The 16,371-nt window shown below is 36.6% G+C and overlaps 1 protein-coding gene across 2 annotated transcripts in view; it reads right to left on the bottom strand.

Annotated features, from left to right (window-relative positions):
• Positions 1 to 1,528: 1,528 nt before the first annotated feature.
• Positions 1,529 to 16,371, bottom strand: part of LOC140246185 (structural maintenance of chromosomes protein 1A-like) — a 56,787-nt gene continuing 41,944 nt past the window's right edge. For both annotated transcript variants that reach the window (XM_072325629.1, XM_072325628.1), the window contains exons 22-24: positions 6,063 to 6,241; positions 4,302 to 4,482; positions 1,529 to 3,163 (exon numbers count right to left, since the gene is read on the bottom strand). In XM_072325629.1, the coding sequence (XP_072181730.1) occupies positions 3,071 to 3,163; positions 4,302 to 4,482; positions 6,063 to 6,241 (453 nt within the window). In that variant the 3' untranslated portion in view covers positions 1,529 to 3,070. The remainder of the gene's footprint in view (positions 3,164 to 4,301; positions 4,483 to 6,062; positions 6,242 to 16,371) is intronic.

The following is a 16,371-nucleotide window of genomic DNA, read 5'->3' as shown; positions in this document are numbered from 1 at the left end:
GAAAATAATTCATTGGTAACTTAGTACATGATATTGTGTAATATTGTGCTGTAATGCAACTCTTAAAAATTAATAGAAAGGAAAAGGGAGACGTTATGAAGACTTTCGCGCTGTTCAGGTCATAAAGCGTGTATATTCCACGCTAGACCTTCATGATCTCTGGGTCGATGGTGGAGCTGTGACCACCGGTTTTCACAAAACAAATTAAATATTGAATTTTCATATTATTTTGTCAATATGTGTGATTTTAACAAAACTGCTACCACATTAGGTGGGTTCTACTCCATTATTTAAATTGGAGTTAACTTTGACATGGAGTGACATTCCTCTTTACCTTTTAAAAGATTTATTCAACTTAATATTGGAGTTTTCCCGAATTATGTTTACATCTCAAGTCACACATTCATCACCAGATCTGAACAATATGACATATCTTTTATATTGCCTTGTCTATCTTTGTTATACAATGTATAACACTCGACAGTCCCTTTGGACTTATATTTTCCTCTAAAGACAATATTTTCTTTTAGTGCTGCACGCTTTGGGAAAATATAAGCTCTTGGGGAAAATACAATTCCCGCGGGGATGTTGTGTTATATTACACCTCTAAAAATGCAATATCTGTATAACATAGTATGTGTATACACACACATTAACACTAACACACACAAAGACACATCCTTTAGGGTCAAGAGTGCCAAGAAACATCTAGCTCAAGTAAAAAAAAAAAAAAAAATAAAATAAAATAAAAAATTCTTCTTGCTCCGTGTCAGTGTGCCTGAAAGCACGTGTCAATTCTGAAGTATGATGTACATGTAGATATAGAAATATTCAATAACTAAACACGGTTGCACTTCAATCTTTTTAGACTCATTGATACATGTACTATGGCAATTGTGACATGATTCTTTATGCTTCTTGTGCAATTGTGGTGTCCGTTTTGTAAAATATGCAGATTTACACATCTTAAACGCACCATCACAGACCAGGAAACAGTTGGAAAAAATGTTTGTTTGCATTATCCAACTGCAATGTTGCAGCATTTTTGGTACATAAATCTATCAGTTGTCCTCATCAAAGGCTTGCAACATTGAATTCAGACAACTGGGCTGGTGAAACTGAGAAATAAAAGGAAGCTAATTAAAATGGGAGTCATTTACATGTACATTGTACTTCCATATTTTTCTATGGCTCTCTCATTGATCTTCCTTTCTAGATGTAGGAAGAGAAAATGTAAAACACTGTTGTGGTTGTATTCATTACAGCGCTCACTTCTCTACAGAACATCACACAAAAGAAACACGATGTAATGAATGCATGTGGCAATTCACCAAAGTTTCACGCCACAATGTTTCTGGGTCTATAGAACCTTCCAAGTTTTATCTTGCTTGCACTGTTTTCCATTTAAAAGGAAAGAGAACAAAACCGTTGTGTGATTGAAAACACTTTTTGATTTGTGGATGCTCATAATGAAGCTGTGGATGAAGGTCAGACATACAACAATAAAGACATGAGTAAAATACAAAAATGCACTTGGGGTTGAAATAGAAAGGCCAAGCTTTTCATTTTATTGAACAAATAGGATTCAATTCAGTAACAAGCAACATGAACAAGTCACAGATCACCAAAACACACAAAGCTGCCCTGAAATTTGAGTGATATTTCACTAGTTTACTTGTAATGAAAGCTAACAACATTCATTTCACATCAGTTTGTGGTACTCCGTTTTGCTTTAAATCTATTTTGTGCTTGTTTCTGTCTCTCTGTTTCAAAAAGTGCAACATGGCTCTTTTGATAACATGAAAGCAAAATAATTTGCCAACACTCACCATACTATACGTAGATGTATACAAATTTGTACTGGAAACAGGAATGGTAACCAGGCTTTGCACAGCAGCATGCAAATTTTACCACTGACATTTAGTCTATGTCTCAAAAGCAATTTACAATTAAGAAATGGGCAAATTTCTTCAAAACAAGCACCTTTTCCCTACAGTTCTACACAATTACTTTTATACAACCCAACTGGTAATCAGTATGCATGTAAATTATCAATTACACAATCTTCCTTTTGAAAAAAAAACAAAAACAAACAAACACTAATTTTGATATGAAATCCAGTATTTTGTAACTTTACAAACAGGCCAAAAAAACAAAGTACATGATCATGACATAATACAATTATGAATCAAAAAGAAGTTTTGTCCCACTCCGGTTAATTCTACCATGTAAGTTCTGTCCAGGATTAGACCTAAAATACTGTAAAAATAGCACTGATACAAAATCTGTGTCGTCACTTGCTATGATCATGACAGCACTTTCCAAACACATTAAAGAAGAATCGTGAAGATGTGTTTTTGAATGAACATAATTCCTTGTGTGGGTCAACAGAGTACATATGAATTTAATTTCATATTTTGACAACAAACAAAAAAGGATTTCTGAAAATAGCGGCAATTTTAGCTCCTTGATATTCTATCAGGAAAAAAAACAACAACTTATTTTTGAGTCACCAGACATGCATCGCATCTGTACTAAAAGCCATGAAGTTGCTGTACATTAAGTCATCCATCAAGAAACATAAAACAAACTATGCACATTACAACAGGAAGAAACGGGAAGAAAATACATGTGTTGACTATATTGGTACAAAATCACTGATTCTACGCAATAACGTCTACAATTTAGTCTGTACAAACCAAAAACTATACAGGGAGCATAGAGCTGCAGTAGGCTAAAGAATTGTATCGAATTCTTAATCCATCCTTCCCTCACTAAGCGCAGAATAAATACGAGCAGAGTGGAAAATGCATTTGATATCGCAAACATCATGGCACACACAGAGACGCTACATTACTTGTCCATCATCCCCGCTGTTTGTTTTTCTCTCAACGTGACCTAAATCTGATCACCTGACCCAGATATCAGAGGCAATCTCTTGGTCCTTCGACCCACGGAGTAAGGAATTCACCGGAGTGGGACAAAACTCTTGCTGCTGCTCTGCTTGAGAAGACATGGCTCCCCTCACACCCAAGGATCTCGCTTGACTTGGGCTGCTCTTGAAGAGGGATTATCGGACACCAACCATGGGGTTGGAGCTGGGAATGTCAGGATACTCTGTCAGGTCAAGGGTCAGTACTCTGCTGATGATGCATTCTCCTTGCTGTGGAGTTAAAAATAAAGAAGAAAAGTCATAATATTTAGTCATCTTGAACTAACCTGCCACCAAGGACTACTGTATTGACAAAGCAAACACATTAAACCTGTGGAGTATGAGCTCTGTTGCTGTTGAAATGTTTTCTACTGAAGGCCATAGCCTTATATTAGAATCTTGTTTTATTTGTTTGTTTGAGAAAAAGGGGGTCTTTCTCACAATGACTGTCTACAATATCTAAAAATACCTGTCTCAAAGAACTTTTAGAGGCTATACCATGATGACTTTCATCCCATCTAACATGTGCCAAAAATATCAACAAGGACACAAAGACGCTTCAAGTTTCCATGATTCCATCTTAGCTTTGTGAAGCCACTGCAAAACCTGTTGAACATATTCTGTGTAGCAGGTGCATTCATATTGACAGTGAAATACCACACTGCTTAGTTCAGTATTTTGTACTGTGAATGCAAATACACAACAAAATACATTGCGTAATACTGCGGTATTATTACTAAGGGTAGTGATTCCACCTTTTCACTGAATACCTATGTGAGATTTTGAGTGTGAATTGTACAGCAGTGTATACAGTGTACAAATGTGGACTCTGCTACAGGTAGAAATAGATGTATCAGGATATAGTAATACACTGACTGAAAATATCCTGACAAAGTACTGTACATCAAAACCAACACTACATGGAATAATGTAGGTCGTACAGACTGAAACAAAATTATTGCACCATATCAAACTTCGTGTACATGACAAAAAATGCATCTGTTATACATCAAATATGATTATGATGCCTGAGTGAAGTTTTTCTGTATGTTAATAATAACATTTGTAATGTGCTTTCATGTTAAACAATATCTCAATATAGCTTTCTATCACTATATTGTCACCTGCCCGGCACAAGGGCCCTGACGCTTCTCTGCTCGAAATATCACAAAAAATTATGCTTTAGTAATATGAAAGAGCTTTTAGAGGACTGTCGACTTATGTCACAAACCTATACTTGATTCTGTGGTCAAAATGTCGTGCTAGGGTCCTTCTGCCGGACAGGCAGGCTTTTCTTTGATAAATCCCATTAAAATCAAGTGAGAAACTTTTCAAGGCAAATATGACTGGATGCCAGGAGGACACATACCTCAGGGTAGATACCGATGAGGGCGTCGGCATGGTTGTAAAACTCCTCCTTGAGGGAGATGACGAGACACTGGAACTGATTCTCAGACTGCTCCTTGATGTACTCTGCCACCTTGCTGATGTTGGTGTTATCCAGGGCAGCATCAATCTCATCCAGCACAAAGAAAGGGGCTGGATGGTAGCTGAGAATGACAAATATCCAACCAAGATGGCATGGTATATTTTCAAAATTTGAATACAGAGTCAACCTCTCAGAAGTCAAATATTTATCAAAATTAGATCAACTTAAAGGTGTTGCCACTCAGTGTAAATGGAATATAGAAAAGAGAAAGGAAGAACATACAAAACCTGATTTTTCACTTTATAGAACCTAAACTAACACCTTTCGAAGCTTTGACATGGTTCATTTGACTCATGGGAAGTTCACTAAACAGAGCAAAGAATATTGCATCACATCATCTTAGCAGCACATGGTCGTGTAAAATCTGGTATTGCTGCATTGACATGCCCGGCCCATACTTTTTGTTCTAATGACAATACAGATTCACTGCAATCCATGCTCTAATTTTGCATTGGGTGTCACTGTGTAGCAAGTTGCAATCCTGTTGCACCAGTCAAATGCTCAGTGCATTTGATGAAAAACAGGATTTCTTCAGGAAAAAAAAAAAGTCTCTTATTGTTAATTGCCACATCATGGGGCAGTTTGAGTTACAATTTGACATATGCAATGCAGATGTTGCCTGGTCACTATCGTGGGAGGCCAGAAATGAGTAACAAACTTAATGGAACTGATTGACAATTGAATTTGAATAAACTTAATGGAATCAACAATCTTATGCTTCTTAATGAAATTAATACCTTATGACCTACTGACAACATGCAATCTTTCAAGAAATTGTGAAGACTTGCAGAACTTCTGGGCAGACTTCCTTCTAGGATAGCTTTGCAAAAAGTGTGAGCATCCACGCATTTGTGCTGAAGCTAACAAGTGTAGGGTAGGGTGATAACAGCAAAATTAGAGGGGGTGGCTGTCCCACAAGGAAATCTTTTAGATTTTTTTTTTCACACTTAGTATACAAAGTTGTGTAATGTCAAAGGTAGACAGATACATAAATACATACCGCAAACCTCTCTTCCTCATGCAAACTTTCAAACACTTTTATAATATACTACAGTCATAACTCACAGCTATTCATGATACTACCATTATCAACCTGCGAATGGCAGACTGATTTTGACTGAAGCTTCATGACTCCACAGGTAATCATAAAGTCACACAGACATTGATAATCATGTGATTGTCATGTTTTCCTCTCAATTATGTAGGGCAAACAGCTGATCTATTGTAAGCTCGCTGAGGGTCAGAATTCCAACAGCAATCATACATTCACACAGCCAGTGACAATCAATTTATGTTCCAATCTGAACTGTTCATAACGTCAAAGTGTTATTCAATGGGACACTCGCAAAGGGTCATATATCCAATGGCAATCATACACTCATTCACTTGCTCTTAATCATGTGATGTTCTGCTCTCATTCAATGATTGGCAAGGAGCGATTCAAATGGAAATTTGCAAAGGGACATACAGTCAGTGGCAATCATACATTCACTCTTTAGCTCTCAATCATGTGATGTCTTCCTCTCACCTGTGAATTACAAACCAAAATCTATTCCAATGGAAACTTGCAAAGGGTCGTAAAGCCAATGACAATCATACACTCATTCATTTGCTCTCGAGCATGTGATGTCCCCCTCTCACCTGTGAATTGCAAAGAGTAGAGCCAGGGCAGCAACAGTCTTCTCCCCGCCGGACAAGTTGTCCATAGGCCGGAAACGCTTGCCCGGGGCCACACAGTTGTAGTTGATGCCATCTAGGTAGGGTTCTTCAGGGTTCTCTGGCCCAAGGAAGGCCTGGGCACTGTGATTGCGTGACAGCGCCTGGAGCAAAAAACAAAAACAAAAACAAAAAAACATTCAGTGGTAAAGAGAAAGATAGATGGTAAGGAGATGGTAATCATAGCCAAGTTTATTCCAAGCAAAATTACTGCATGTGAATTGCAGTTAGGATTATGTCATGTCTTGAAGAAAGAGAAGCTTTTGTGTAACATTACACTATGACTTTGAGAACAAGAAGCCTAAGTCTTTTTGTAACAGTCATGCAGGGAAATTTCTGTACTGTTTCTTCTAGAAAGAGTGATATTGTAATATCATTTGCAAAAGAACGAAAGAAAAATAAAATGGGAATGGAATGCTGCTGAGATGTGATAAATACATGTATTTATCACACAGATATATTTCACATGAAACAATAACAAAGATGAACATTTTTTTTTTCAGTGTCCAAAGTAATTGGGCAGTATGGCAAAAAACAAAACAAAACATTGTAATCATATCGTTTAGGTCTCAAATTTATGAGTCTGTCTTAAAAGGTTATATCCCAGTGAAGAATTAAGACAAAGCTGAAAATTTTTGCTGTTGATGCCTTGATATCAGGTTTAAGTTAGTTTTTTTTTTTTCAACAGATGCTAAATAGCTAAGGGTATGTAGAATGTCTTAAAAGTTATTCAGATTGTTGATGTTTTCAATTTAAAAATGCATTTGAAAACGAGACATAAGGGAGGAAGAAATGCAAAATTGTAGAAAATAAAGAAAAATCACATGGGAAAAAAAAAGTTATCACAGAGTGTGATGGGTAAAGAAGAAAGGGAGGAGTTCTTTATGTGAATGCTTACCCCACATGATATAATAAGATATACCAACACACACAAAGATTTGTTATGGATGAAGAAATTGTTTTACTCCACAATACTCCACATTGCATGACTTTGACCCTGAGAGCATGAACTTGATGTACAGGATGCAATAAGAACAGCTTCACTCCTAGCCATGTGTTTTCATGTGGAGTGCTCTAGGCTGAACGCACACCACCACTGCCCTAGCTGCTTATGGCTTCACAAGCAGCACCACCGCCCTATGCTAGCTGCTTGAGGCGTCTCCCTGGCTCACACCACGCTGGGAGATGAGCACAAACAAACAATTTTCCCATTTTAAAGCTTCAACGCCCCGCGCAACAAGGTCAACACGCCACCCTATTTATGATAACTAAGACAACCACCATGTCAATCTACACATTAAGTTTATACATGACTTCTTTAAGGAAAGTTCGGGCCATTTACTGATCACAGGTGTGTACAACATGGTGTGCAGTGGAGTTGTTTAACTTGAAAAGAGTGCGGCATACACACACACACGCACACACACATACACACACACACACATACATGATCAGCACTGGTCTTAAATTGAAAATTTCATGGCATGGATTCCACAGAGCACTTGGTCTCTCTTTAATTTCACAGCTTTGTGATACAGACTGACTTCTGGTAATAGAATACACCTGCTTGAGCAAACTTCCCAACACAGGTCATTGACAGCATAAGCCCCACTAAGTCGCACCCACACTGAGTCAAGGTGTTGATAATCTTTGCACTTCCTGATGTGACGGTATACTAGCACAAAACCGCTTCCACACAATGTAACTTTAATGGCACACTCCCGCAGAAGAATGCTTAAACTTGGAATATGAGGGCATGGGAGGGTCAATTTCATGATCTTGAAATAGTCTGCATACCTGGGCGAAATTGTCTGCATCACGCGTAATAGGCTCTCGGTGTGAGGAGCTGAGAACCTCACACTCGCCTGCTAAGAAAACATCCCCCGCGGCTCGCCACAAATGTGGCTGGCACATGCCCCGTTTATTCACCCTCAGGACCTGTTGAATGCTAACTTCATCACCACCAGCTACAGTAGGAAACTCAGTGAGCTTCTAACTTGGGGGACTGTTCATTTTTGGCGTTGTTGCATTTTCCTCATTTTTTTTTTGGCCTTAATTGCAATTTGGAAAACACTGCAAAGAAGTTAATAAAGTGCACCCTGTGAATACTAGGAAAAATCTATTAGTGATCCTAATATCATATATGTAATGTCACTTGTGTATTACACCTGTCCATGTTATTACAGAATACGATCTATAACTGCCTGTAAATATCAAATCATGCACAATCAATGTAAACTGGTATACACTGGTGATCCCGTCTTGCATGAAGTATACATGAATCTTGAAAACATCTCATTGTACAGCAACAGACTTGTCTATACCCTGCTGTGTCAAGGCTCTTGCTGACACAGCACATAAAAACAAACATACAAACAAATAGACAACCTTTTCATAAACAGGATGAAAAGATTTGTGAACTTGTAGGTACTACAAAGACAGACAAATATCAACATCATAACACCATAAAAAAAAAAAAAAAAAACTCATCTCAACAGGAGATCAGGGTGAGCCTACTTTTGGAATGCTACTTTGAGAATGAACTATACAATGATGACATCAAGAGATGTACAAATGTATGCCCTTTAACCAAAACTCCTCCCTACAAGTTATTTTTCAGACCTCTGATACATAATTCCCTTTGCCTGCAGCCTGAATATTATACTTTGTTGGAAACGAAATTTCGTTATAACCGAGTTTGTTGTATGGGGAGTGCACTTGTACTGTAAAAGTGGAAATTTTCATGCATTTTGCATGACATGGGAACTAATGCAGAGATAAAAGTGCACAATTTTTTTTTAGTGCCAAATGTAATACTGTTCTATATTTTGATTCCATGGAAATACAGATTTTGTTAAATGCGAAATTCCTCTTATTACGGCGAACAAGAAAAATCACTTGAACAAGAAAAATCACTGGCATAAAAATTGCCACTTTTACAGTACATGTATCACCAATTAAATATATGTATTCAAGTATTTGTCAAATTATTGAATTCATTTAAGCAATCTAAGTGAGGATAACTGAATTAAGTTTTTAATGCCAGATAACCTCACTTGTAAAACAATCATTAGAGGTCCAAATTGAAGTAAGTAGACATTTTGTTAAATGCAATATTCTCTTCTCATCAGCAGACTTGAAGACACCAAAACAATTGAACGAAAAATGGGAAATCCTGTGAAAATAGCACCTATCTTACCAAAAACAGTGTCATCTTTGAGGCACTGCCCCTGATTATCTGAATGAATTAAGATTTGCGCGGATACTTTGCTATGAGGGGATGAAAGAAAATGGATGCCTTTAAAGAGGAGTATGAGGGGTGAAATGTTTCTTTGTATTCTCAGTATTAAAACCTTTGAATTCAAAAGTTTTTTCTTCTTTTAAAATGTAGTCTCACTGTTCCTAAGCCATACTACAAGCCATTTATGAAGACACTATGATTTTGCAGCCCTAGACACTGACATGCTGTGAACACTTCCCTCTACTCACTTTAGAGCTAAGGAATTGGATCTGGGTCCTCATTCTTTGACCTGCTTCACACACACATGAAAGAAGAAGAAGAAAAGAGATATTGTCGCTTTTCAATTCTAATTGCTTAACAGAGTAAACTAAAACAAGCAAATAAACCTGTAAGTACACTGAAGTACAAAATGCCAATATTTGCAAGTGGAAATGATCAGTGGTAATGCTGCTGATTTAGAAGTCTCTTAATTTATAAACTTTCAAGCCTCTATCAGGGACATGCAGTGCCAGCGTGAATACACGCATCATGATCCAGCCATTTGGTCCACTCAAGATTTCACTCTCTTGAGTATGGATATTGCCAATTTAAATCAAATCTGCTGCAAACTACATTTTTTCACAAAGATACAGCCCAAGAAAGATTCTCATTGAATAACAGACAGCCACCAGACAATGGATGTAGCAATGGCTCACTTGAGTTTGTGGCTCAGTCGAACTTAGCGAAAAAGAAATAAAAACAAAGTCCCTCAGAATGCTAATGATACAGTTGTAGTTTGGCCACATGCTAAGATGCTGTGCAATGCTACTGGTACTTTCACCATAAGAGGAAGTTTTTACACATGCTGCCAAGAGGGAAACCATGCATCAGTGTTCAAGGCTTCATCTTGCCAACTTGCCAAAACTACAACATGCTCAATATTCTGCTGCTCAAGTCCTCAGTGGAATATCTCACTTTTCCAATTTACTACCCCAGTTCACCAGTGTTAAACAGAAAAGAGTTTAAAATTATGCTCCACAAATGGAAAGCAGAACATTCTTTGGCTTCAAAATATTTGAAAGACCTTGTCTCAGAATATGTTCTTGGCAGAAATCTCTGCTCTAGTATTTAGTAAACAATTAACAGTCCAAAAACTCTTGGAGAAAAAGGCTTTTAATTCTGCAGTCCATTTCTCTGGAATGCTCTTCCACTAAGAATCCCATTGGCAGATTCCATTAAAAAATTCACAAAGAATCTGAGGTTATTATACATGAATGTTTGCATTCTTTATCAAACATTTGTCAGATAGTTCTATCTCTCCCATTTCCTGTTCACTTTAATCTGTATTAATTGTATGCAGTTCACTCTATGTCCCTTTGTGCCTCAGAATAGGTCACTAGATTAATGGCGCATTACGAATGTTGTATTCATTATCATCATTATCAAACTTCAAAATGACAATGCTTGAATCACAATGACTGTAACATGGCATATGGCATAGATTTTGAGACAATGTTTGGCAAGTTTTGTTGTCTCCTGATCTGCCTTTTCCTTTTCTTCTTTCATTTTTTTTTTCAAAATCATATACTTCAATCAAGCTGGAAGACTCTTGCACACCTACACTATTATGAAATGTACAATATCTCCCTGAATACTTCTCACTTCACACTTAATTTGCTAAATTAAATGGCTGAATGAATGAAAATGCTCATGATTTCCTTGGTGGGAAGGTGCTGAAGAATGCAGTGATTTTTTTTTTTCTCTGGCCATCTTCGGGAGAATAAATCCTTCACAACATATATATCACCTTTCATTTTGTTTATGTCACGATCATATTAGTTTTGTCATATACCACCTATGTGATGTATCATATCAATTTCACTTGTGGGTGGACCTGTCATAAACCTGCATTTACGTGTCAGGCTCCATTTCTCTCAGCGTCAACCCCATCTTCAGCAAGCACTCAGGACATCAAAACTTATTAAATCAAATTCTTTCCTTTGTCAAACCTTTTCCATGAATCTCACAGCAATGACATACACCTCAGACATCCACTGGGATTTTGGTGTCTTGTACAAACCAGTTATCATCAAATTTTCAAGGAATAAGGAAAGAAAAGGCCCTCTGAGCAGTGCATCAGAGTGCCTTGTTGATATTGACTTATTCCACGAACAACCATATCATATGACACTGACGTAACGGACAAGAGAATTTAACATACCAGTATTCTACTTGCCATGACTAAGACATCTTTGATAGCACTGTTTGATGGGATTCTGAACCTGAGATGAATAGATAAGGCTGATGTTTTTCATTAACCCTTTCAGGCCAACATCATGAAAAATGGCATGAGATGTAACCAACCAGCAGAACCTTATCTTTCCTGATAGCCTTTATGATAAAAAAGAATGTACACAACAACTAAATAACCCTTTTAAAGAACTGAATTAATTAGGAAAAGCCTCATATCTATTAACAAAGCCATCAGAATCCAAGTATAGACAAGTTCAATACTGTACCAAAGTCTAACAGAGCGCAAGCAAATTACAGAAATTACAAAACTTTCTTCTGTTATTACCACATGTTTCCTTTTCAAAAAAAAAAATATAAAAATGGGGGGGGGGTCAGACTCTTGAAGTTGTTTTCTTGAAATCTCACCAGGAGATTTTCAAGGAAATTAGCATGAATATCTCATTCAGCAAGTATTTCAAAACTACCACACTCCCTGTTAAATTTGGCAAAATAACTCTGTTGTAATTCTCTGGCTGTGGTGTATGATCAGAATTGCATCCTAGAGGCAAATCTACAGATTTCAGCATGTGGCTGAGCCACAGGACTAGAGTGTTCCATTGGGTACTTCCTGAGAAAGGCATAAATAAGTTTACTGACACTTTCACAAAGCTGGAAGATGTATTCTAGTGCAAAATTATATGCCTTTCTCATCAAAAAGTGGAATGAAAAGTGCTTTTGAGTTTGATAACACTTAGTTCCACTTATGGACCAAGCATTATATGTGCATTTTTATGACAATGGAAGAAAAAGGACATTATGTACAACAACCTTTCCATGCAACAGGTGGAAATATGTCATCTGTGGAATACATCATTATAAAAGCCAAATGCCAAGTTGGGCCTGTGATGCACTACGGGCAACAGAGATCAAAGCTGCATTGTACATATTCAAATAACACGTCCATAATGTTACGCGAAGTGTCAAAATTTGCAGTTACTGCTGAACATACAGATACGAAAGCTACAAAAAACACTGTAATGAAAACACAATTTTTTTTCCACATAGAATGGAATATTTCTTTAAAACATATGCTGATGAAAAGCAATAAAACAAATACAGTGAAATATTGTGCAGTAAGTGCACCTACAAGCAATGGCTAATCTATCAGCAAAAACAACAACAAAACGTTGGTACTCTTTACATGTGACTCCCATAACTACGTCTGAAGGTCTCACATATTACATTTAAAGGAAGGGAATCCCATTTGCATGCCTTAAATGAAGAGTTGTATATACAGTGGTATGTTAGAGAGTATCATTTTAGAAACTCCCATAAAGTATTGAAAGTGGAAGGTAACATTTAGTACATTTTTATTGACCGTTAGATTTTGAATTGAATTTTTTTCGGGGCTCACCGTAAATTCCAGTACATTACTATAGGCTACCTTTGCAGACCCATGCACTGCATGTGTGTCCATCATGTATATTTTGTGAAGAAAGTTCATCAAAACTTACAAACATTTCTATATACATTCTTGCCACACACTCTATATGTTATTACATCAGCTCTTATACTTTTAGATTTGTGTTTACAGATAAAAAAATACAGAAGACTGCAACAAAAAGGCTTAAGTGTGGCAAATTGTAGATAACTGTTAACTTCAAATTTCTCAGCAGCGGCCTAAACAAGTCCCCTGAGGTTCATATTTAATGTTTTGCTGCATTTTGGGAGGTCTGTAAAAGTATCCCCTACCTTTAAAGTTGGTTCAGTGCTAGTCGAGTGTTAATTATAATGACCATGAGAAAGTGCGGCACACATTGGCCAGGAATTTGGTGAGAATTTGAAAGCGACTTGCCATTCTTAGCTCCTAAAATCTACAATTACCTTGTTATATACCACCTACATACTTCGTGAGAAAAGTGCTTACTGAACTTCTGCTAACAAAATGTACTGCTACATATTGCAGGTTGATCTCCTGCAGACACACGCTGTTTTTGAAAGAACAAATTTTACTGTTACTGTTAGTGTTACTATGTACACTGAGGGTCTTCCAGAAAGAAGGGGATAAAAAGTGTTGTTAAAACATATGTGATGTAATACATGTATGTATGGTGTACATGCGATGAAAGATAGGGCCTACATGTACAATAGTGTACATGTAAACTGAAACATATACCGGTATACATTTCTACTTCATAAAGCAAGGAATGACAGGTGACTGTTAACTTTTCACACTGCTTTGCTTTTCCATGCCAAAGGAGGGGGAAAAAAAAACCGGAGATTTAAATATCACAATGTTGCTTTTAAAATATCTACAGACCTTACACTTCGATTCTGCTTTTGTCGAATTCTGCTTCATAATACTTTTTTATTCTGTTTTTACACCGAAGCATGATGCTGAATGTGCTTCACATTCTGCTTTGTTTTTGCTCGGCTGGGAAAAAAAAAAGAGGTAGATGTTCCATCACACAATCTTAATTCCAAAACACTAGATCAGTTACACGCATTTATGTTTCTTGAAAATTCATACTATTCAAAGGCCCAAGGGAATCAATGGACATTTAAGCTGTAACCTAGAAATGGCTTTCTAACAATGACAAGAACACAAACAGGCTACAACAAGAACTTCATGCTCACAATGCACATTTCACACGCACACTAGTTACCTACTCCAAGACATTAGGAGTGAGTGGGGGAAACGTTTCCAAAATGTGCTGTTTTGCCATTCTCGTTTCACAAATTAAATGTCTGTTTCACTTTAAGTGCAACATCGCAGCTTTGTCACCGCACATACCTTGAATAGTTTGTTTATGTACTTGCTGACGAAAGCTGAAACTTTTCATTATTTGCCTTGTCATATCCAATGACATGTCAGTTCAATCAATTAACATTTTTTTGAGAGCCAATGCAATGTCCACAAAAAAGATATGACTACGTAGAGAATGTTCCAAACAATTTTGTTTTTGAAAGACTTAGTCTAACAACATGAAAGAATGTGGCTGAAACTTTTGTACAAATTTCTTTTTTCTGAAATATCCTGGGCTGCAAACTAGTTCTTGATTCATTATATCAGCAACTGCATACAAACAGCAAAAATTTAATACTATGATGGGGAAGATACTGCCTCCCTAATAATTTGCCATCCATTCTGTTAACTTGGTTCCTTGATAGAATTAATATTTCAAATTACATTTATTGCTCATAAATGCTAACGAACCATCTCATTTTCACCTTTGAGTAAATTCACAATTAACACTTTTCTAAGAACAGGGCAATGAGATAAGAAGTATCCATTTTTTATGTTTTAATTCCTCTCTATTCAGTTTGAATTCAAATTACAAACATTAGTCATTGCTATGTCAGGTAAGCCTCCTTGTCACTGTCATGCCAGGTTTGGAAGGCTCTACAATACCACAAGATAATTCTCTTGAAAGAAGGATGTACATAAACTTATTGTATTCAGTAAAGTAGTTGTTTCTGCTTTAAAAAGGGTTGGCACATAGACTACAAGGATCTCTCACCTTTTATCCTTGAATGAGGTAAACAAAGCTCCATCTGATGGCAATATCAGTCACATAGCAACTCAACATGTTTGCATTTTGGACATATTGCACACACAAACACACAGACAGACAGACACACAGACAGACAGACTGACAGACACACACACACACACACACACTCACTATTTCATATTACACCAACATCGGATGAGGGAGGGTACTCTCCATTTTGTGGCCCAACACTTGATACAAGTTGTAATCTGGGTGGGGTTACTCCTTTACCATACAGAAAAAAAAAAATACAGTTGCTCGTATTTGTTTTCATGCTGACTTGATCTGATGGCGTAAATTGGAGCAAAACAGTATAAGATTCATTGTAACTGCACAAAAGATAAGAAACTGACATAGTTTTCATGAAACTGGGATAGCAGCCACAATCACGTATGTGACCTTGCTCTATGAAACCCACACAAAGGTCAGCACATATTTTGTTATTTTTGTTGTTGTATGTTTGTTAAGTGTCAAAATTTGGAAGGAGTGACTCAAAGAAAAAAAAAATGGTATACAACTCATTCAAATTGTATGTTCCTATCACACTAAAATATGTAATAGAACCCACAAGAAAGTTACTTTTGTGGAAAAAAAAAGGGGGGCTTTGAAACATGACATCTATTAAAGTACTCTGACTCACTCCTTAGCATGTAGAAAAAGGAAGCTTAGAAATCCAAAGTAACAACCATCAAGACATTGCAAGATTAAATGTAAACTTGGCATAACGACCACATATAAGCACATTCCAATCATTCTATTTTGAAATATCAGTGCCACAGATGATTGCTTTATAAATTTTTGTAATGATTTCACGACCACTATCACTAGACTACCATACCTGCCAACATTTCAAGATGAAATATCTTACTCGTGGATTGCAAAAATCTTATTTTATATGCAAACTGAAGTTAAAAATCTTACTTTCAGTCAAATCTTCAGAAAATACACATGAAAGGTATATCTAAATATTTTTTTTTAAAATCCTATTTCTCTGACAGAAAATCTTATTTTGCTATTTTTAATGTAAAAAATCTTACTGAATCTGATAAAATCTTATTAGTTGGCAAGTATGGACTACTGAATGAAAATGGAAAAAACTAACTTCAAAGGGAAAAAAAAAGAAGTCTGTCATTTTTAAAACTTCTTATACTAAACACAAAGTAAGTTCCCCCTAAAACAAATCTTTGTAATTTATGAATCAGGGACCTTTGAGGAAATCTGAATACAG

The sequence above is a fragment of the Diadema setosum genome, chromosome 2, assembly GCF_964275005.1.
Source record: "Diadema setosum chromosome 2, eeDiaSeto1, whole genome shotgun sequence".
Taxonomy (NCBI): Eukaryota; Metazoa; Echinodermata; class Echinoidea; order Diadematoida; family Diadematidae; genus Diadema; species Diadema setosum.
Note: the sequence above shows the minus strand (reverse complement) of the source record. Positions and strands in the feature narration are given on the sequence as shown.